Raw genomic sequence first — 23,458 nt, 5'->3', positions numbered from 1 at the left:
CAAGGAAAGGGCTGGAAAAGGGAGGAGACCAAGGCAAGCTTTTTTGCTTACTGTCATTGGCAGAGCATTTTCAGATTCCCTGACGAAGGCAGCCAGGGAACAGGAGCAAATTGAGTGTTAGCACACCCTGCAGTCAATGGACATCTGGAAACTTCCCAGACTAAGGCAATAATACGACCAAACTCCCTACATTCATACTCCATGGAAGAGTTACTCAAATGGCATTTTGTTTTCAACATGCAAGAATTACTTTTGTGCCCATTTTTCATGTGGAATGAGAAATTGCTGGTGAATTGTCTCCCCTCCCCCTGCCCCCAACCTTCCACTGTTAAAATTCCTGACCCTTGCTTTATGAGACTCAAATAGGATAGAAGGAGGATTAATAATATTCACAAACAGTAGTTAATTCTACCCAGTGAAGACCTGGGTTATGGAGTTGCTGTCTTTAAAGTTGGTGTGCTTTGCGATCTCTCGATTCTTATTGAATGGTCAGTCCTAAACATCATACAGAAGGATTTTCAAAGGCTATGTCTTCAAATTACTTTTTTATTGTAGTGTCCACCATTAAGGAGAAACACAGGGTACTGTCTAGAGCTGTATGTACAATAATTTTAGAGATTTCATTACTATGTTGATCAGAGCAGGCATACACAATAAAAGTCTGATAAGGAGTTAGAGTTGATCTGTGATACCTGTTTTGTGATCTACACTGTGCGTGAATCTTTAGTGGGCACCAGGAATCTGGGTTTAAAGCAAACAAACAAGTGAACAATGCTCTTTTCTGCCGGGAAGAACCAGGGGTCTTTAGTGCAACATCTAGGTTTTTTTTTCTTTATAACAATGACAAAGTATTGTGCTGCTATAAACCTGCTGGCTGTAAATATATTTCAAAACCCCCACACTTTGTAGCTAGGAGAGGGCGTACACCCATATAGAGGCTGGATACCCATAAAGAATGCTAGGAAATTGTGGATACCAGAAGAAAACCATTCTGAAACAATTTAACGTCAGAAGGTACATAACATGTAGAACTGTATTGAGTAGCTGGAGATCTGTAAAAATTCTGCATAGCATAGTTACTTTATAAATCTGGAATACCTCTACAGTTGCTGATTCTAGAAACATTCTATAAGGTGAGAGATACTGTAAAAACATCTCTTTGTACAAATACTCGGTTTTATAGTCTTGAAATGTAGCCTAAAATCTGCTGTTCTGATAGAATGTGTAATCCAGAAAGAAAAAAATGAGGGAAGGAGTTTTCACTTCTGGGTTTCATATGAAAATTCACTGCCTTGCAAATCTCTTCCTTATGTTCATGTTTTCTAGTGGTAAAAGGAGAAATGAGTAATACTCCATATGGTAAACTGCAGTTAATTTATCATCTTGGGTATGATTTTACTAGTCCTTTAAAATTGTTTGTAAAGCCAGATTCAACATAAGAAAAACTGAAGTTCTTAAAGAAGTTGATAGAAGATAGTGTTCCCACCCAATACAGAGGGTGGTGTTGAATTTTCTTTCTCATTTAAAAATTCCATTGAAATGACTTTGACGTTGAGTATGGTGTCTGCCATCCAAGTGTCCCTTTGTCCCTGACCTCTTGCTCTGACACAAATGAAACAAACTGATTTGTCATCTTTGCACAAGGTGTTTCTTTATGAAATGAGTCTTCACTAGGAATTTTTTTATTACCATATAGTTACACTCTTAGAAATGTCTAGTACAGGTGAACTGTTCTGACATTAAGAACATCGCTTTTGCCAGCTTGAGGCTGAGGATGTAGTTACACCAATGCAATAGTCAGCTGTTGTCAAAAAGGCCGGTTCCCTCTCCCCTGGCTGCACCCTGTGCTGTGAGCCTGCAGGAAGGTTAGTGCCATGAAAAACGATTCATTTTCAGTTACGTGAACTGGATCACTGCGTGAGTGCTTGAGCGCTGGTGCCAGCGCAAGAGCAAAGGGTGGAGCGGGCTTGTCATTCTAGAGCAGCTAGCCATTTTCTCAAAAGCAGTTGTAAGAGTGTAGCCCCAAGGCCTGGCTTTAAGCAGAAGACATGGACCTGCACACAGAGCATACCTGCACAGATGACAGCTGTCTCAGTTATTCGAGTGGGCCAGGCACGTGCACTTCCAGTGCAACAGCCATGTATGTACCTGCCTTACTGTGGCACTGAAGCTGAAGCCTGTGCTGCTTCTATCCCAGCTGCAGGTTGTGGGCTGTATTTTGTATGCAACATCAAAATACTTCAGTGTTACAGCTGCCCCTGTGTTATATTAATTTCAGTGGTCTGTGGCAGGTGTTGTGAGTGTGTGCACTTCACATCAGAAAATTCTAGCTGTTGGGATTAAAACTCAAGAAGTCGTCACCGATGCTGTTAGCATTTTATTACTCAATATGTAAGAGAGCAACCTCCCAGAGTTGGCCAAAGATGGCTTGCGTGTAGACTTGGAATGTCACACCACACTTCCAGCAGCTTGGAGTCTCACAACAGCTTGAAAAAACCACCTGGAAAGAAAACAGCTCCTAGCTTCTGGCTGTTGCTGAGGTATTAATTTAATGCAAGAAAATGCTGGCAAGGTCATCAGAGGCATCATGTCTGTTCAAGAGGAGGTATTGTCCTGCGTTTTTTTTCTACTGCTGCGGTTAACCTATGATTGTAATAGGAAGAGACAACTTGGTGTGCTGTTTTCTGAAGGGGTATGTGTTGCTGGGTCAGCAATAGTTTTTAATAAAAATTAAGTGTTATTTCAGTTGTATTGTAGGGTAAGGATACAGTTGTGGGGGTCAGGATGTAAAACTAAGAGACTGAATTCTAATATTTTTTTGCTATGTATGTTTCCTGCATAGCTGTCAAATCTGCTGATGGTTCATTTTGTAAATAAACTGTAGTTGTTCCTTTGCATTGATGAAAGAAATGGATAATGCAGAACAATCTGTGTAGGTGTTGAAACTGAAGATGTGAAAATACAAGGGGAGGCAGCCAAGAAATACTTTTGTCAAATGGAAATTTCCAAACTTCTAGAGCCAATGGTTTGATTATACAAGACCAACAGGCATCAAAGTGATTGACAGTCTGCATATGAGCACTGGGTGGTAGATGTAAACTCTTGATCAGATGGGGTGCTAAAATTTCATCTGGTAAATTGAATAATGATACAGCCTACTACCTAAATGACCTTGTTCTTATGGTACTTATTTGGGCCCATTTGTCTTTTAAAATACCTGGCTGTATGCATTAAAACACATTCTAAAAAGTAAATCTTTTTTCCAAGGTAGTGCAGCCATTTCCTAAAAGAAAATACCGTAAATAGTTCATTTGTGTTTACCCATCATACAGAATTTTTTTCTTTATTTAAAAAGGCCAAATTGCTTTAATCTACAGAGAAAGCGTATTGTAGTTACTCTTCAGATGAAGAGTAACTTCCACTTCCTTACCTAATAATGAGTAACAGTGTTGCTGAAGTTGTCATAAATTGTTGCTACTACTTCAGCAGTCTGTCTAAATTGTGGTGTTCATTTATTTTATAAGAAACTCAGCGTTGAGATGGAAAAAAGTAGCTAAAACACTATGTAAAGGAAATAGTACTTCACCTTGTGTTCAGGTTGATTTGCTTTTTTTGCTGTTTGTAGGTAGACTGGTTTTAAAATCAATGGATTTTATCATAATAATTTTTACTGTGAATAATCTTTATATGGAAGTATCCTTTTAACTGCTTTTTCTTTCTTAGTATTCTTTTTAACTAAGGTGGCATTTTTGAGATCATTTAGGGGAAGATGTTTGAATGATGTAAAAGATTCTACACAGCTAGGAATCTTAAGTATCAGACGATGACATTTGATAACACTATCATAATGTTACTAATGTTTTCTGTGTGCATTCTGAACTAACGGAAAGATATTCCAGTATCTGGGGCTCCTGCCACTTGTGGTGATGCATGTAATAACAGATCAAGAGAAAGCAAACCAAAACTGTATTTGAAAGAGGGTTTGTTTGTTTGGGGTTTTTTTGCATTTTTTGATATGAATCTGACTAATCACCTGTTACCTAACCTTAGATATTTTCCTTTAGACCACTGCCTCTAAATGTTCCCACTCTTCCATTTTGTCCCTGGTAACAGAGGGAGAGCACCAGTCTCCAGTTTCCAGACGTAATTTGGCTCCGCCTGTTACCGTGGCATATTTCTCAGCTCTTTTCTGGTTGCATAAAACTGTGGACTTCCATTGCTTTTTGATCGTATGCATCAAAGCAAGGAAGTCGTGCTGTAGACTAACAGCATTAAACAGCATGGAAGACAGATTCAATACTGTAAAGGGCTGTTTCTGCTAATTGCTGACAGGTATTCTTAGCCCCAACAATTAGGCGTAGACAGTCACTTAACTCTGACAATCAGAGTTAAACTCGCCATAGGAGCATAAGAGCCATCGCCATAGATCAGAGGGTGGGTCCATCTGGCCTGGCATTCTCTCCCTGGTAAGGACTTGTGCCGATTGTTTAAGACAAAGGTGTGAGAGGAATTAACACCACATCAAAGTGTGATACTTTTTGGTATTTTTTTGTGGATAATATTATAATGGTGTTTTTTTCTGAAAAACAGTATTTGCTGAAGTGTTGAGGCCTGCCTAATTTTCAGAAATACTTGAAGCTAACAAGATGAATAGTAGGGAATGATGAATTTAAAACCAGAGAAGAAAGAGGAAATGTGGCCTCTTTGCAGTTAGATCAGTTCTCAAGGTTTCCCACAAGCCTGATTGGTGTCCATACCTCTAGATTAAAATATGTTATATCTCCACCAGGATCTTTAATCTGAAATATGAGCAAATGAACATTAAGTGCAAACATGAACATTAAGTGTGGACAGTTCAAGAAAACAATGTAGTTTTTTTTAAATGATGTGAGTGTGCAGAGAAAATCCTGAGAGAATTTCTGATCTACTTGTGATTTCAAACAAATCCTAAACCAATTTTATTTGTTGCTAATGTTTCAGTCTTTTGGAGCCTTCTAAAACAACTTGCTGCTGTTCTAAGGCAACAATATTATTGTTTTTCTGAAATGATCAGCCCCTGAAGCTAAACCCAAATGGACTGAAAGAAACAAGAGAGCTGAGCGAGGCTGAGCTGTGCCCTCGGACCTTGGAGATGACAGCTGACACGTTCAGCATTCTAGTTCAGTGCCACGCTTTATACCCCGTGTGTCTCTGTACTTGAACTTTACGTCATAAGCAATGAATATTTTTAATAGAGTTTGTACTCTTTTGTCTGAGATGAATGCAGGCCCACACATGGTGCAAGCTTCAATTAATTATCCTCTGGGGTCTGGTGCACGTATTTGCATATGCTCTATTAGTGGACCACCAAGATTATTCAATTAAATCCTTACAATGGCTTTAAGAAGGCTGGTGATTAGTGACGACTGTTCATTTATAAAATAATTGTTTTTATAAATGTCAATGTCTACCCTTATTTCTTGCAAAATAGGATCTATTGTGAGGGAAAGCCTGAAATACAGCGTGTGTCTGAATTGGTACCACAATTAAAACTGATACACGAGTGGATGCACCAACATTTCAGCTGCTTTCTTCTGTCAAATTGTTAAAAGAAATATTTCTAAGCATTTCCCAGACGATAATGTATTTACTTTGCAGAAGCTTGCCAGACTATTCTACTCTCTCAGCAGACTGAGGAAGTGTCTAGTTATGACCTAGTATATTCTGATATAAGTGCTTGATAAGCATGGCTTTCTTTTAAAAGTTCTACTGGGTTATTAATAGAAGTGGGGTGTTATTTAATAAAAATGGCTGTTTACTAGAGATGTGATTGTGGAAGTATGCCAACTCCTAAGGCATTGGGAAAGTGATCAAGAAATCATGGAAGTCATGTAGCTATCTGAAGACAGTGTTATGTTGTTACACCTCTGTGTAACCTTGGCTAAGATAAAAAAGGGATTTGCTTCACAGACAGCTAATACGGTGATATTCACATAATCTTAAAAAAAAACCAAAACAAACCAACAAAAAACCAAACCAAACAAAAAACCCCAGAAAACCCACCCCAGAATAATCATAAGTAATAGCAGATTATTTCTAGGGAAAGATATCCCTAGAAATCTGGCTGAAGGTAGAAAACTTCTAAGAGAAATAAAGTATTTAACTACTTCTGTTAATGCATATCAGATTTTGATCCTGATGTGCTTAGCTAGATTTGTGAAGCAACACAGTGTGATTTCACCAAATATCTCTTGAAAGTCTGCTGTTGAATTTGAGGTAGTAATTTACTGAAATAATATTTTTTTTTAATATTTATATATAGATATTGCATTTATAACTCAATAAAATTAAGCAGCTTTACTTCTTTGCAGTTCTACAGCAGGAGTTTCATTGAACAATTGACTTGTGTTGTAACTCCTGCAATTATTCTTTAAAGGCTGTCACTGCTGTAAGTAGTTTGAGACTAAACTAAAAAAGATTGAGTTATACGATACAAGAGTAAAAAAAAAAAAAATACTAAGCAAGTCATATCTTTCAACAAACCAGCAAGCAGTCTTGAGTGAAGATAATTGGCAGCTGAGATCTAAAGAGACCAACAATGGAAGCAAAGTGGAATGTGAGTTTTGAGAGAATGAAAATCCACAAAATTGGGGTTATTTCAGTAATAGGTAATTGTATGCTGTTATTGAAGAGTGGAAAGTAGGGAGAGGAAGAAGGCATGACAGTGAAAACATTGAAATTGTTGCACAAAAAGAGTGGAAAGTTGGGGAAGGAACTACATGCACAGTTAATCATTTCGTGGTCCTTTGATTTGTTAACTGGGAGAGGGAGAGGCAGAGACAAGGCTTTTAAGTGCTAAATATTGAAAATGGAAGAGTCATGCAGTAGATGATGACCATATATTCATAGTGTACTCTTTTTTTCTACACCTTAAGAAAAAAAACCACCAAAAACCAAAACAACACCTAAACCCCACACAATATGGTGAAAACTGGGATGAAAAGAAATTTAATACATAATGCATGTGGGGCAAAACATATCATTAGTAAGAGAACTATAAATAGCGGGCAACTATAGCCATTTACTAAATACCTAGATTTTGTGAAGGGGAATTGCTGGCTGTTCTGAAACACTCGTTCTGTATCAGAGAATGCTCCAAACTGGTTGAAGAAACTAAGGTAAGTGCTTGTAGGATTTATTGTTCTTGTTAGCAAATGCATAACTGTTTCTGAAAGGAACCCAAAGTTTTCTTTTTTTTTTCCTGTGTCCTCTGATTACCGAATCCATTGAGATCCCTTTTGAACTTAAAGTGGAGAAGGGGCTGGTTTGAGTGACAGGGCAGTCAAGGTTGTCAGTGCTTGAGAGGTGCAGAGAAGTGACAGTGATGCAGGCTCTTCAAGCTGAATGGAAATTAAGACATTGCAGGACAGCTTTGACTTTTTTCACGGTATGCTAACTGGAGACATCTTGAGCTCTTGAAACCATGTGAGCTTGCAGAGAAGTCTGACCCAAGTCAGACTTCAGTTGGAAATACTTTTGACACCAAGATTGTTTTTTTGCATAGGCCATATATTAATGTATTTTAAAATATATATACACATGTGTAGGTATTAAGCCACTTAATTTGTCTGCATTCACTTTTCTTATAGTTATCTTTAGCAATTCTTTTTCAAAACATAATTATTGAAAAACGTGTAAAAATTGGTAAGAGAAACTGTTATTAGAGTGGGCTTCTCTTGCAAAATGTCTCTAGATTTCATACAGTGAAATGGAAACATAAGTCAAAATTGCCTTTCGAGTTCGAACTTCTGTTTCTAACACTTGCGCAAGAGCACATTTCACTTACGCTTCTAACACTGTAATAAATCACGAAGGCCAAAGCTTGCAGAACTGAGCTTGGTGATATGTGTTGGAGATAATTTTCTGTCTAGTGAGCTTTGAAAACATTTAAAGTTGGTATGCAGCTATCAAAGCATTTGCTAAAAGTTTTTACTGAAATTGATATTTAGAGTTGTGGAGGGTGATTAAGACAACTGACTTCTCTCTAATTTACTTGGTGTGATGAGTTGTTCCAGGTAGTGTGGTACAATCGTGATCACGCAGTTACACAGCCTAAGTGCATTTGTCCCTTGTAAATCCAAGTCAGGTCTGTTTCTGGTTCTGAAAACCTTTAACATCATACGTCTAAGAAAATATCAATTAATGGTTCCTAATTAACTCATCTTAATGAAATGCAGCAATTTATTAGTCTGCCAATCTGAGTGGTCTAGCTTCAGCAGCAAAGAGAGCTTGTTCTTTGTATCGGAACAGCTGTTGACTGTGACTTTTTGTTACCCTCTCCACAAGTTAGCTTTTACTTCTTCCATCCTCTCTACCTCTTCTGGAGCGGCTGCAGCATCCGTCCTGCATCGGGGAAGCAAGCTTTTGGGCAGCATTAGCTGATCAGACATCTGCTGTCAGTCTTCAACAGGAAGAGGCAGTAGCAGCCAGATTGGAGCATCCAGTGCTGCTTCTGGTCCACAAGCCACCTGCTGAACCGTGCTACTCCAAATCCAGTTTTTCTTTAGAAAACAGATTGTGGGTTTTCACTGCAGAATTGTTATGTTACTCTAGTTCTTGGAAGCTTTCCAGGTAGTTAACCATTAAGGGATGCTTGGATTTCAGCTATCAAATCTGAGGCTTACAGATAGTTCTGCCTTCTAACACCCACCTCACTATTTCCTCAAACTTATCTCAAACAGCAAACGATGTATTAGTCATTTTTACTACAGACTAATACTTACAGAATAGAAAATTTTCTTCATCTGCAGTGCTATTATCAAGGTACTATATTAGACACTGTGCCCAGGGCTTAAAATATATGTAGTGAAATGTTATATAAATTGATGGCACATGGCAAGTACATCTCACAAATTGCCACACTTCTATTTAAAGGTATATGACTTTTGTGGCCTTTACCAAGTCTCAGTATCTTACAAATTCCCAAATATGTTATCTACAGAGTGAAAGACACCCTCCCACAAAGTTTTGGGAAAACTGAAAACAATAACACTTTCTTTTTCTGAAAATGCAGTACTTGATTAGAAAGAACAGTTACTTATTAAAAGCTTCTCAATCTGTAATACAGTATGCGCTATTTTAGAAAGTATTTCATCCTAGCATTTTGAAAGAGTTTCTAATATTTGCACTTAATTACTTAAACTTACAGTTTTACATTGGACGTATGTCATGAGCATGTTAATCATTCTGCTTAAGGGAGAAGAGGCTTTGTTTTTACATAAATATTTTCATTGGAATATAAATCTGGTTTTAGAATAGTCTCATTGAAAGAAAGGTTTACAATTTCAGGGCAGTAGTGCTTAATCTTTTGGAAAATAAATATCGATAATAAATGAAAAGCTGGAGTACAGTCCGTTGTACAGAAGTGTCCAGGTGCTTTTTCATTACAGCAGTAGCAAGGATACCAAAACTCCCATAACTGTAACTAAGGAGGGCTTAAAAGGAAAGTCTACAGAACTGACACATTGCCTGAAAAAATAAACTCATAGTAGACCAAGAAAATGGTGGCAGCAGCATCTATAGTTTAGGTGTTGCATTGTCTGCCAAGAAAACTAGTAGAATTTTGTATGCACCTTCCCAAGCATGTGCACACACAAAGGATTATAAACACTTTGCTCTTAGCAGCATATGTGATGTTATACAGGTCTGTCAGCACTTTACATTGAAACTGTCTCTTAACACCCTCTTTTGTTCAGACTCCCTGATGTTAAGTTACCGTACTGATATGTTTTCCAGTGGAGCCATGCAGCCTGGTTTCCAAAATTGTTGTTTAAAAAGCTAATTGAAAAAAGGCTCGTAATTCTAGGGTATGATAGCACCGACAAAAAAGTGCTTGCATTTGCTGTTTACTGTACAATGTGGCATTACAGATTTAGTAAAATAGAAGAGTTGGTACAGCCACAGACCACATCCTTGCTAACAGTTGTGTAGGGACTGCATTTACTTAAATTTTTTCCAAATTCAGACAACTTTTTGTTAGATAACTGTAAGTTACTGCATTTATTTCAATTAGAAATGAGACATTCTTACACTAGAAAGCAAGCACACAAGGTAAAAATTGCTGATGTGATTTCCCGCCCCCCCCCCCCCCCCCCCCCCCCCCCCCCCCCCCGCCCCGCGCCCAGTTCAGGAATGAAATGCTTCACAGAAGCAGAATAAAGCTGGCCTAGACTTGTCTTATGTTTGTCTCCAGTTGAACCTTACCTTTAAATGTCAGTGCAAAAATTTAGCATTAATGTAGAGAGGATGACTTTATTGCTCTGGTAATTTTGGTCTTCTTACCTTATCTGTAATCATTTAAAGTATTTTGTCATTAAGCAGGTATGAAAAATGCATAAAACTGCTTCTCATAAGAAATATCCCTATGTACTCTGAGTGTATTTGTGATATCTAGGGATTGCGTTTGCATAATAGAGATTAGATTGTCAGACTGTGAATCTTATCTAAGACGTAGAATAAATGTTAGGAGGCAGATACTTGGAGTAGCATTCTTCTGAAATGTGTTCTTCAATGTTCGCTTGTCAAAAGGAACAGTCTTTCTAAATTAAAGATATGGAGGCATGTTGAAAGTTGTGTCCTGGTTTATGATTTTGTTTGTATTCTTTCAGTGAAGTAGAACTCAGCCTTTGCTTTGATGGTCACGTTGAGAATGAGCAAATGAGAAGGCCTTAGCATTTAGGAACACATAAATAAAGTCTACAAAGAAAGGGCATGAGAGAAGCTTTGAAGTGGCATCTAGTTTTAATTTTAGTGGGAGAAAAACAGATGTGTCTTTGGAAGTTCTGGCCCAGCTCATTTTTTTTGAGAGGACAGGGAACTCAACCAAATCATAAAATGGAGAGACCCCAAACCAACTGTCCCCACCCTAGTACTTTGATCTTTCTTGCCACTTCTGAGTGAACTGCTCTGTTCCAGAGGGAAGATGGTCTAACCATTTTTAATTGTGTGCATCCTCCTGTACAACTGGATTACATATTTCTCTTTTTTCCATTCCAACTTCTATTATCTGAGTTTATTCCCTATCCAAGAAATTCTGGTACTGGTAAAGATGATAGCAATTTCAAAACAGCAAAACTGGACAGAATTTTGCATTTGCTGATTTTATGGTGTTGTGCCTTAGAACAAAGTATTGGTACACAGCATTTTTGGGTCAGCAGTCCTGTAAAACACAAGGTAGAATGAAAACAATCAATCCTGCTTGTGTAGGACTTCTGTTGGCAAGTGCTGCTCCTGGAATTATGCATTCTGTTGCTACTTACAAATAGAATAATATATTTGAATGATATATTTGAGGGCTTTTTTTTGATAGTCCTAGGATCACATTTGGCCATCAAAAAGATTACTGTTGACTGTACATTTAGTGAGTAGATTAAAACTACACAACAAGGTTTTTTGAACATGTCTAGAAAATAAGTAAAATAATCCTGTCTTCTAAAGAGATTAAGAGTCTCAAGGGATGGAAAGGAGAAAGAGAGTAGATAAGAAGGCAAATAACATGAGTCAAATTCAAGGTTACTGTCAACTTCTAACCCGAACAAGATAAATCCTTTTGCTCTGAGGGCTTGTCCATGTGCTAAAGCTAAGCTACCTGCTAAACAATGCCCAAACTTGCAGTGTTCAGAGGAAAGGATTAGGAAGGAGAAGTTTAAAAATTCTGGAGAAAAGAGATCAAGTTAAGTTGGTGCTGTTCAGTTGGTATCAGTTGTCTTGCACTGAGATACCTAAAAATGGAACTTGGCCCTGCATGAGCTATTTTGGTGTGGTTAGGGGTTTGTGTTGTGGGGTTTATTTATTTATTTATTGTTGGTTTGGTTTGGTTTGGTTTTGGCCCTTCTATAGCAAGTCATTGTCCCAGGCCACTACTGGAATCAAGAGTAGAGTATTATCTTGATACATGCAAGAACTATGTTTTATTTTGCATTGAAATGCTTCTCTCTCATGTCATCTTAGTCAGCTGTGTCGATTTCTGGAGCCCGACGCATCCCAGTAGCAAATATTAATGAGGAATAGTTTGTGCCACGTATTGAGTCTGGAGAGTATGCTCATGAATACTAATAAACTACACAGGGAATTTTTTCCGTCTTTGGCTCTAGTGTTTAGCATGCCATTTATACAACCTAACTATGGATGCTAAAATAGTAAGGGTCAGTTATATCCTTCAGTATAAGTGCAACAGTGTGTGTGTATAGTCACCCTGTGTTCTCAAAACATGTTGATATGAAAAATTGATTGGAGAGAGAAGGAAGAGGAGTGTTGTTTCCATATACTTCTTGGAGCCTGTATCTCTGCATAGGCAAAAAGTTAACACGCTGGCTTCTAGCTGCCTATGTCGAAGTGAATCACTCTTTACTACATAATAAAAGTACAGACACATAAATATGCAGAGTTGAAACTTTGAATTACACACTGGAGCTTGTATAAAATTGAAATTAGAGTTCTCAGTAAAAAAACAATTTTTGCTTTATTTTCCCTGAGATTTATTGATGAGATAAGTATTATTATAGTATAATATATGAAATACTAAGCGTGTGTGTGGTCCTGGAAATCCATGGATAACTGAACAACTGTCTAAATTGGATGTGGAAGATTGTGAATATCAAATTGTAGCTTGGTTTTAATGAAACTCTGTAGTCTGCAAGATGGAGTTTAAAACAAATGCCTTAACCTACTGTTATGTGGGAGGGTTATGACAATAATTATAAAGCCACTCTATACCTTACGCAAGCATTTTGAGGAGTCTTGTCAAAACATCAGCTAAATTAATGCCAAAAATGCAATAATTCAGATGAGTAATGAAAAAGTTTTCAAATGGAAGTATTTAAAATCTATTCATCCAGTTAGACATATTTACAGTCATCACACTTCTTAGTTGTACAAGCTGAATTTCCAGAGTTCACTCATGAGATTGCACTTGCATCTAAGCTGAAGAGAAAGAAAAGGTTGTTCTTCCTTTGCCTCGCCTCTGTAGAAGGAAGTGAGTATAAAGGTCTCTCAAATGCTAGAAAGAAAGTATGGTATATCCCACAGGAGAGTGTTTCATGTCTACGATATTTTTTTTGCCTTTTTTATGTAATGTCAGCTACACCTCTGTACATCTCGACAGCAGCATGAGTAGTAAGGAAAACTCTATTTTGTCCAAAAATGTTTTGATCTTTTTGGAATACTGACTTGATGTATGACTCAAGCCTGAAACAAAATATTCTTGAATAGGTTTGTGTCAGTGCTTCCTCTCCTCCCTCTCTTCTTTTCCTTCCCCTTCCTGCTTTCCCTCCTGGTCTTGTATGACCTCCCCTTTACAATCTGAGTGTGGCCTCTTCCTGTGTCAGTGTGAGCCGGGTGCACTCATACAAAACATGAGATGTGCCTCCTCTGTAGCGGTCCTGAGTGTTGATGGTCCTTGAGCAGAAGTCCTGATCTATTTCTTTCTACATTTCTGGATGTCAGCTGATAGTCAGCTGTCAAGGTTTAACGTGAACAAGATGGCAACATTTTGGCAAAGCTTACAGAGTGCCAGCTCATCTCCATAATTTTTTTTTTTTTTTCAGTTTGGTGTGAGAGTTTCTGAAATGTCAGAGGGAACAAAAAGAAAGTTTTTGGAAGTGAAGAAAAAGAGGAATCACAAAAAAACCCTGGATGCTTCCTCAGGAATGTTTTGAATTTTAATTCTCTTCAATCTGGGCCATTTTCACTTGAAAGGCATTGTAGGACCATGGCAATTAGGAATGGCATAGCCGTACTCAGGTCATCTCTTTTCTGTCCCCTCATTGTAATGGATGCATTTCTGCAACAGAAGCTTCTTTAGAAGCTAAACTTAGAATTCTACTGAATTTAGTGTGAAGATGAAGTACCAGCATTTGCTGGCTCATTAGTTAAGCTCCATAACACATCTATCCATTTAGGTATTAGTAGGTTTTTAGAATTCCAGTAAAGAAAGTGCAAAGAACTGGCCTATCTTTCTAATCTTGCGCTTTAGATTTATGCAGATTTATCCAACTATCCATTGACCATGAAAGTAGTGTGAATATTTTATTAGGCTTTTGTTTGGAGGTAACTTTTAATTAGTAATGCTCCATAATTGCAAAGTGTTATGATCCAAAGGAATTTTCAAGAAACCTGGGGAACATTAAGATAGTCTTGTCAAGTCTAGGTTGTTTTAAGAAGCAGGAAGGGTAGAGAGCGTAACATTTGCGAGATGAGCTGTGCTTCCTAGTTTTGAAAGCTAAGAAGGTTAAATGAATAGGCAATAAAAGAAGTAGGTGTTAAGGGTAAAGTGCCATTCAAAGCTTTTGTTGTTCTGCACCTTTTCTGCTGTCTTGCAACTAAAGCACTTTTTTTTTTGTCCAGGTTTGTTCTCTGTCCAAGAATATTTTTTCAGGGCTGAACTTGTGATAAGAAAGGCATAGTATTATATAAGATGCCTTACATGAAAAAGATTATCATCACATATTCTTTGCAAAAGTAAATACTATCAAATGGAATTACTTTCTTTGTGATTTACAGTGCTGATTTCAGATACTGGGGGTTTTTGCATTATATACTTTTTTGTTTATAAATATTATTTAAAGTGTTAAAAACAGAAGAGGTGAGTTTGTTTTGAAGCATGTGGGTTGTATCCAAATAATGAATCTGCGTTATATACTCATTGCCCTTTCTTAGTCTGATTTCTCCTGTATGCTTTTTAATCACTCAGCCAGGTTTGAATTCATCAGTGCACCTTTCCTGCTCTCTTTCCTACATTTCGGGGCCAGAGAGTTCAGAGGGGGTTATTGCAGTTCAGCCACCCTTGCTTCTCCTAGTTGCATAGTGTTGCTGCTGTGCCAGCTGGCAGCTCCACGCTCTCAGGTGTGCTTGTAGCATAACTGGGGCTGGGACCCTGCCGCTTGCGTGGAGGCTGGGGGTAGACAAGTTATAACTGTCAGCTGATTGACATGTCTGGTAGGCAGCAAAGGCAATTCCTCCCCTTCTCTTCCTTCCCCTCTAGGGCTGAAGGGCTCAAGTCAAAACATTTCCTTCTTGAGTGGCAGCAGCTGATAGGTGTTGAATTTTGGCAATTTCTTCCAAATTATGGGGGCTGCTGTGATGTGGCAACACCTGCAGTTCAGGGGAACGAGATACTGCAAAGTGAATGTTTTGTGCTGATGAGGGTGAAGCCCTCAGCCGGCAGGCTCCCTGCCACTTAAAGGTACTCCAAAGATCGCTGCAGGGGAGTAGCACTCTGAATTAAAAAGTCACCAGCAAAAGTAGAATTGTGATTGCAACACTTCACTCTTGTTCCGATCACTGAATATTTAGCTGTATTATCGGAAAATTTTAAACTAGTAACTTCATGTTCTAAGCTAGAAGACAATTCCTTTTACGGTAGTGATATTTTATCTCTACAGAGCAGTTGTTTATGTGTTATGTTTAACTTGTCCCTATCTAGCTGAAATCCTGTTTATGAATATATAAAGACTTAGCTGAAGTGAATTATTGGTGATCATATATGAACTAGTAACTAGTACTTACTGCTCTAGTTTCTAAATTAAAAACCATTACCAATACAGTGCCAATGTTTTCCATCTCTTTCCAGAGTATTAATGAAGATTCTTTGATACTTGTTATCATCCTTTTTATAAGTTTATGTATATATGCATTTGTGTGTGTATACACATACATTGTTATATGCCGTGATGAAATATTCATAATTGTTTTCACTGGGCTGATATACTCGATGTACTGGATTTATATACTTGAGTTGGAAAATCAAAAGATTATTACCTAATAATTTTCCTTATCTATCTTCCATAGTCATAATGAACGAAAAGTAACCTGCAAACATCCAGTAACAGGACTGCCATCACAGGACAACTGTATTTTTGTTGTGAATGAACAGTAAGTGGCATCTGTTTCAGTCTATAAAATACAAGTTTTAAAACTTGTTAATATTGAAGTAAGATTCAGTGATTGCTAACTGCAATATTTATTTTTTCCAAGTCAGATTAGCATGTATAAAGTTTTACTTGTTTAAATTATTTGAAATAATATTAAATATTTAATACTAATTTTTAAGATAAAAGCCATAGCCCAAATTAGTTATATGATAGAAATGCACCGTGTTTATGCACAGTGTGAATTTCCACTTGTCACTTTACTTATTCTGTAGTGTTAGCGAGCAACCTATATATTATATAATAAGCCAATAAACTTCCAAAAAGGACTAAATTTTTTAATCACTTAGGGACAACCACATGCCTTTAATCTATCATGTTTTCCCTGATAGTTTCTCCTCAATCAGTTATTTTCTTGGCCAGTTGAGACACTTTCTGAATCATTGTATAATAACTTGGTTTTGCTGTCTTCGCATTAGTTTTGTAGAATACGCAACGATATGAGAAGATATGCATGCAAGTCATACCTAACCTCAGGATTTTATATGTGGCTGGGTTATTGGGTGTCCTACTTGCCACCGTTGCTGCAACATGTTATACAGTGGCTAGAGTGAAAACCATCAGAACTACAATATGTGAAATTTCACAAACGTGCACGTTCTCACTGAAGGGGGACAAAGCCATATGTGGTCTTTGGAGAGCATTTCTTCCCATTTCCATCTCATGCTCATACCTGTCTTTTTCCCTCCCACCAGCAGCTTACGCTAATAGAGAAATCCTATTTTAAAACGACGTCTTAAAATTCATCTATAGTGGATTTAAGTTTAAAACACAGTGCAGGTAATTTTACAATGAAGTGTGAATTGCTTCAAATTGGAAAAGTAGGACACAGGCTGTATTAGGCTACATCTAGGGGTGCTTTTTAATAGCAGTCTGCACACACAGCATGTTCTAGTGCTATTACGTATTCTGTTTTCAGGACTGCTGCAGCAATGGCATCTGAAGAAAAGAAGGAGCGACCAGTAAGCATGATATGTGAAGCAACTAACTATAATCTGACATCAGATTATGCTGCTCATCCAATGAGCCCTGTGGGCAGAGTAAGTCTTTATGTCCAAATTAAATTAAAATCATTCAGTTATTCCACAAGGTACTAGACAGTGCTATATATTAGTATTCCATTGAAAAAGAGAAACAAAGCATATATCTTTTTGAGGGCACGTGGCTTCTTTCATGTTTAATTTGGAAACTGAAGTGTCTGAAACAAATTATCACTGAAGCTCTAATTTTTATCAGGTATCTCAGGTCTTATGACTTGCTCGTACTTAAATTGTTTACAGAATCTGACCTTTCTAATCTTTGTGAACAGCAAAATCTTGAGTGACTGATCAGACATCTGCATAAGCATTGTTATGGAAATTGCTCGATCACAAACAATTGAGTAGATTTCTCCAGGTAAAATAGAGAATTATAATTGTGTGTAAGAAGTAGAGAGAGATGGAAGGTGACCCTGTGGTAAAATTAAAGGGCAGATGACATGATTTGCTGTCGTTGGACCAGAAGTAGAAGTCCTGGTTTCCTAGGAAAATTCCTGGGAAAAGTCCTGGAGATGCCTCGGTCACCTTAATTTGTGTCCCACTTTGTCCATTCACCTAGCTTCTCCAAAAGTTAAGGTAAATGCCCAGATGTTTATCGAGGTGATGGGTTCAATTATATCAACTTTTAAGTTTATTGAATAAAGCTGATGAGGCTATTGCATGCATTTTTTTCCATTTTCTGGACAGCTTTCCTGAAAGGAAAGTGCACTTGCTACAAAATTAAGAATTTCCTTAAGTTTGTGAGGACACCAGGATGACAACTTTGATCAGTGATGATAGACAAGAGCCCTGTAATCTCTTCTACCCAGCAGTTAACATTTAAACAAGGAAAAAAAACTTTAACCCTGAGAAGTGCTTTTTGGCAGATTAATCCAGCCTGCAAGAGAAAAATAAACTTTGGAATGTGTTTTAACTGAGCAAATTCCTTAATTTCAGAAACTTGGATTGAAATAGTTTATTTTCCATGTGGTAGAAAACATTGTAAGGTTTCTTTAAGTGCCTTTTGGAAACTTTTTTTTGTTGTTTTACATGTCCCATTAGACAGGCAGAATCGTTGACCTACATTAGAAAACTGTTATTTAATGAGAAAAATGTTTCAATCTATTAGTGTTGCTGGGGGAAAAAAAAAAAAGGAGTCACAGATGAATTATAAACAGTAACAAAATCCATCTCAACTTTCATAAGATCATGTTTAAGTCCATGCAGGAAAGCCAGTTTAAAACAAAACAAAACAAACTATAAAACCCCCAAACAACAACAAAGAACAAACCCAAACCCAGCTAAGGCCTAAAACAACCAAGCAAACAGAAAACCCAAGATAACTTGTTGTTAGAGTTGTAATAGTGATGTAGATTGCAATACTTACACAGAAAATGAATTACAACAGAACTAGCTAGGAAGTGCTCTCAGGTTAAATGTAGGAAAGGAATTACAATTTAGGGCTATGTGGTTTACAAACATTTGTTTCACACTCTTTCAAAAGAGAAGTTTAAAATGCCCTTTAGCATGTTTGTTTCATAGTGTTCTAGAAGGAAATTGAGATTGCTATGGCCCAGTTACTGTAATTTCTTTACTTTCATTGATTAATGACACTTTAGCTTCCTGTGGAAATTATTATATTTTGAAAAAATGTTAATATGATTATTGTGACTGTATGTACAATTACTGTACATCAGTTTTCAAATGTAAACTTGTCTGAATTACTGCAATGCCATTTTAAAAGTTTTGTTTTCAGGAGACGAATGCTTGCAAGGTAGAACCACAGCTAACATTAGTCAGCATTTTCTGGTCGTTATTTAAGGCCAATAAGTTGAACTGTTTTTAAAGATAACTATGTAGAAATCGCCCACTGGTTGTACCTGGATACAACAGCTGATTTTCTTCTATGTTTTTATTCATATCTCCTAACAGTACAACCTGAAATTCTTAGCTGTCTTATCAACCTTTGAATATAATATGTAGAGGCACTGTGTATTGCAGCACAATAAGAGAGGAGTAAAATATTGGTGAGGAAAGTAAATTACAGAGCAGAAGAATGCTTCATGTGGTTGCCACACCTATTTTTTAGGTATTTCTGTTTTCAGAGATAACTCATGAACACACCTAATATTGGAAGGTAATGAGGAATGGAAGAAAAGTTTGTGGTACAACTAAAGTTTCAGATAGTTGAGGGGTGTAGAAATAAGTTCTCCTTTTCATTAATGTTAATTGATTACAAATAGATATGGAACTTGGAGAAGTTTCTATTTTGTGGCAGAAAGAATCACTGGAGTCTAATGCTACTGCTGTCTAGAGGCTAATATGAGGTGAGGCAAAAATCAGTCTCTCCCCAGTAAAAGTCTTATTTCTAATCCTCCTTTCCCACTATATGCATGATGCTGGCCAAATAACACACTACAGCTCTGTTAAGTACTGCTTCTTCCGTATTAGCTTGAAGTGTGTTTCTAAACTTGAAGCCACTAGCACAGACCTCTGACTGTGAAAAAGATCTACATAGGCTTGAGATTGCTACAGAAGTATATATTTCCACCCCTCTTTTTAAAATTGAGTTGCTGTTTTTGTAGTTGTCTTCTTTTTTTATTTTTTTTTTCCCTGCTGTTAAAATCAATACCTGGACAAATATGATTATATGTCCTGAAATGCATTCAGGAAATCAGCTTTTTAATGTGTGAAGTCAGTCATATTACCAGTCACCCTCCACTGTTCATCTCCCCTGCTCTTCATTGCTGTCCTGATTATCAGCAGAATAAGGCTAACAATTTTCTCACAGCGTGTGGAATGGAGTGTTAGCCCAGGACAGCTGCTGCAGAAGTCCTCGTGTCTCCATTACAGCTAGGATGTATCACATTGTTTATAAATATTCATCAGTTTGTTTACAGATATTTAATACAGTGCTTAAGCTAGTCCAGCTTTAAATGGCTAGTTAAGGTATAGCCATGCATGTCTTCTCAGGATTCAGGTTAGCCAGAAATTTTGGAGTAATAGTCATGAGATACATTAGCAAACAGCATAGTAAACAGGAGCAATGTGAAGGGCAGTATTGGTGCTCAGGGCCGAACATCTGTACTGTGTTTTCATAGTTTATATTCAAGCTAGTCCAGTAGTGCTCCTTGTGCATCTTACATTTTAGTCTTATCTAAAATAAATCCAGTTTGCTCTACAATGCAAACCAAAGCACAATAAGAGTGAATGATTGGGAGATTTGCTTCAAGAGCAACCTCCTGGTCCAAGCTAAAATGCTGAGGCAGAAACCCACTCAGCTCATGGAAAACTGCAACATTGGAAGGCACTGAAATTGCCTACAAAATCCGGAAGGCAGCATCATGTTGATTTGTGGTTTGGAAGATAATGTAAGCCTTGAAGACTGGAAACATATTTTTAAACAGAAGTTGAAAGAAACAAAGATTCAGATTTCCATTCTTTGAGTTCAGATGCAGAAAATTTCCTTGTCAGCAAAGTTCTCAACCCATGTTTTTCAAATATAGATGCAGTAAGTTTAGTGTTAATTAATTACTTTTGTGCTAGTTCTGAAACTCGGGAAGAAGCCTCACATAAATTCTGTGTCCTCTATCAGCTAAGCAGAGAGAAGAGCAGCTTGCAGAGTGGTGAAGTGTGCAGCCCCAGCTACTGACTGGTCTGTTGCCCAGAGTTCAAAACCCTGCCGGTGTGTGTTTTCTTCAGGTTTGGGAAAGAGTGAACATCACAGGCTGGACTTCCTGGCTTCTTTCTCAATACTGGAACCGTACAGGGTCCTTCCCGTAGGCTCTGGTTTTGGAGGCATCGCAGTTGCTGGGTCCATTCCTTAGAATGGGGCAGATGGTACTAGATGTGACTATAAGCTTGCTAGCTCTGTTACCTTCTACACCTTCCAGCAAGTGGTTAGTAGTTGGACCCTTCATTCACTATCCTCCTTTTCTCTTTGCCTTCTCCACAACCTGGAGCTGTGTAATATGTCCTATATTTTTAGTGCTGTGGGGTAAAAAGTAGTTAAACCCTTCAATCCTTACATTTTCCTTTCTTCCTGTTTCCCCAGTTTGAGATATAGTAGATATGTGTATGAGAGAACATGGGGTGGCCAGGAATCCCAGACATAACAAGAGGAGGAGGTGATTTTAAAAGTTTGAGAACTCATAATTAGTTTATATGTACACCTATGACATTTCAATATCCTTAAAATACTCATTGTCTCAAGGCTCAGAATTTGTGGTGAACAGTTATTCTCTTTATGCAGTGTGTGGTAAAATAATCACGAGTCATCTAAAGTGTTCTCTGTATTAACTAAAATTAGAAAGCACTTGTGATGCTATGTTTAATTAAAGGAAGTTTGTATTCACAGTTGGCAAGGTGTAGCCCATTAAAACTTTGCTGTGAGCTCAGTGAAATTGGAGTCAATATGGTTTATTATTAGACCTACCTAAGAGATAGCTATCTAAATTATCTGAATTTGTTAGTAGACTTGACATGGGTAGTACTTGTCGTTGGGTGTGTTTTCAGAAGCATCCTTAATGCCTTAGCTGTTTTACAAGCATAGGAAGTCTGGAACACTCTTGAGTGGTTTTGAACCTTTAATACCTAATATTAGAGCAGGTATGAGTGTTATAAATTATTTCTCATCAAAATCTTGGCACAGTTCTTGTGTGATATGCCAATACAGTAGCCATACAGGTTAACTGAGATAGATGTAGTTAACATTATAATGTGCTCTGGATTGTTATAGGTTCTCTGTATATTCCTTTTTTACAGCTGGATGTCATAATTCTCTTGGCTTCTTAAAAACCTTTGTCCATTTTGCACTGGTAGAATTTTTCAAATGAAAATGTGAAAGATTTTTACTTTTATTTTTAATTAGGTTTTCAATTGCTTGCTCTGTCTTGCTTTCCAAATAGAGTTGAGTCAAATTTCTGTATCTCCAAGGGAAATTAAAAGCACTCTGATTGTTTTTATATTCACTCCTGATTCTTTCAAAAAAGAAATACAAAATGCCATTGTTTCATTGTGTTGAAGACTTAAGGCAAACACACATAGTTTCTGTAATGTTATGCTTTTTGGCTAAGCTATGTTGTATTCTTCAGTTAATGGCATCGTTGACAAAAGCTGCACATCATTTTAAATTGCAGTTTTCAGTTTATGATTTTTAACCTACTGTGGAGTTCTCTCTGAAGGATGTATAAAACCCAACTCAGTTCTGTGATGTGTGTTGAGAGAATTTCCATAGAGAAACCCCATACCCTAATTTGCAACAAAAACCGAGTGTTTGTTTAGCCTTCCTCCTTTAGGAACTTTGCATAACCTTATGATTAGTCTCAGTAGTAGAGATGGGGAAGCCGAAGCACAGGATTATATTGTCTCAATTCAAATGGTGGATTTGGAGCAGAGCCATGAACACAGCTTAAAAAACTTTACTTCTTTTGCAGAGTGGGATACTTTGCTGTATCACATCGCGTGGTCTCTGAGGCACCAACTCTTACAGAATTTAAAACACAAGTAAACGTTCAGCTCAGTTGCAGAACAAACTTTCTAAATGTAGCCTGAAAAGAATGAAGTATGAATTGGCAAAGCGCTGCACGTTTCTTTATGCCTTTTCCAATTTCTTTTGGTTACTCAAGCAGAGGAAGGATAAAATCTAAAGTAGGTTATTTATCCTACTTCTCTTAATCATCTGTGATCATTGCATAGCTGTAAGGCTGTAAAAGGTATAAGCAACAGCAGATATAAGCACTGGAGTTTGAGGGCAAAAGTTTCAAAGTAGGCCTTAGTGCAAGCAGGTAAAATAATGAATATTCAAACCAGCCAAGAGATCACAGAGCGAAGGGTTCTTGAGAGGGAAGAAAGAATTAAAAAAATTTAGTATATGTTAGGAAAGGGGAGTTATATCTTGTTGAAATCTGAACAAGTTTTCATGTATCAGGCTAGTGTTGGAAGCAGGAAAGAGTAGAATTTTCTTGCCCAGGTGATGTAATTTTTCATAATTAATAATACTTCTGTTGGTTTTACTTCTCTTTCTACAGCGTGGTAGGCTTTCTACCTACCTGATAAGAAGGTCAGATATGTATTTGGTTAGTTTTTCTTGTTAAAAAAAAAATCTTTAAGTACTTGTCTTGGGATTTGTCTTTAAATTTTCTGCAGAGGAAAAAGAAAGAAATGCTGAAGCCAGCAGAACCATCGTAATAACTATTTGTCTAAAAAAGGAATACAGTTTGTATTCTGCAGTCCCCCAGAAGAACATGTATAAGAAAAAGATCTTAAAGAAAAGAAAATGTGTTATGAATTTTTAACAGATATTGATGTCGTGTTTTCTGTAACCTGTTCAATTCAATTTAGACATCACGATCTTCAAAGAAGGTTCATAATTTTGGAAAGAGATCAAACTCAATAAAGAGAAATCCTAATGCACCAGTTGTCAGACGTGGCTGGCTCTACAAACAGGTACTCTTCCCCTCTTCACCCCCTTCTTTT

General features: G+C 37.3%; 1 protein-coding gene across 3 annotated transcripts in view; it reads left to right on the top strand.

The window, feature by feature from the left end:
- Positions 1-23,458, top strand: part of PLEKHA5 (pleckstrin homology domain containing A5) — a 171,618-nt gene that overhangs the window by 83,911 nt on the left and 64,249 nt on the right. For all 3 annotated transcript variants that reach the window (XM_050913312.1, XM_050913319.1, XM_050913305.1), the window contains exons 4-6: positions 15,826-15,909; positions 16,885-17,005; positions 23,324-23,428. In XM_050913312.1, the coding sequence (XP_050769269.1) occupies positions 16,898-17,005; positions 23,324-23,428 (213 nt within the window). In that variant the 5' untranslated portion in view covers positions 15,826-15,909; positions 16,885-16,897. The remainder of the gene's footprint in view (positions 1-15,825; positions 15,910-16,884; positions 17,006-23,323; positions 23,429-23,458) is intronic.

This window comes from Gymnogyps californianus, chromosome 1 (genome assembly GCF_018139145.2).
Source record: "Gymnogyps californianus isolate 813 chromosome 1, ASM1813914v2, whole genome shotgun sequence".
In the NCBI taxonomy this organism is placed as follows: Eukaryota; Metazoa; Chordata; class Aves; order Accipitriformes; family Cathartidae; genus Gymnogyps; species Gymnogyps californianus.
Note: the sequence above shows the minus strand (reverse complement) of the source record. Positions and strands in the feature narration are given on the sequence as shown.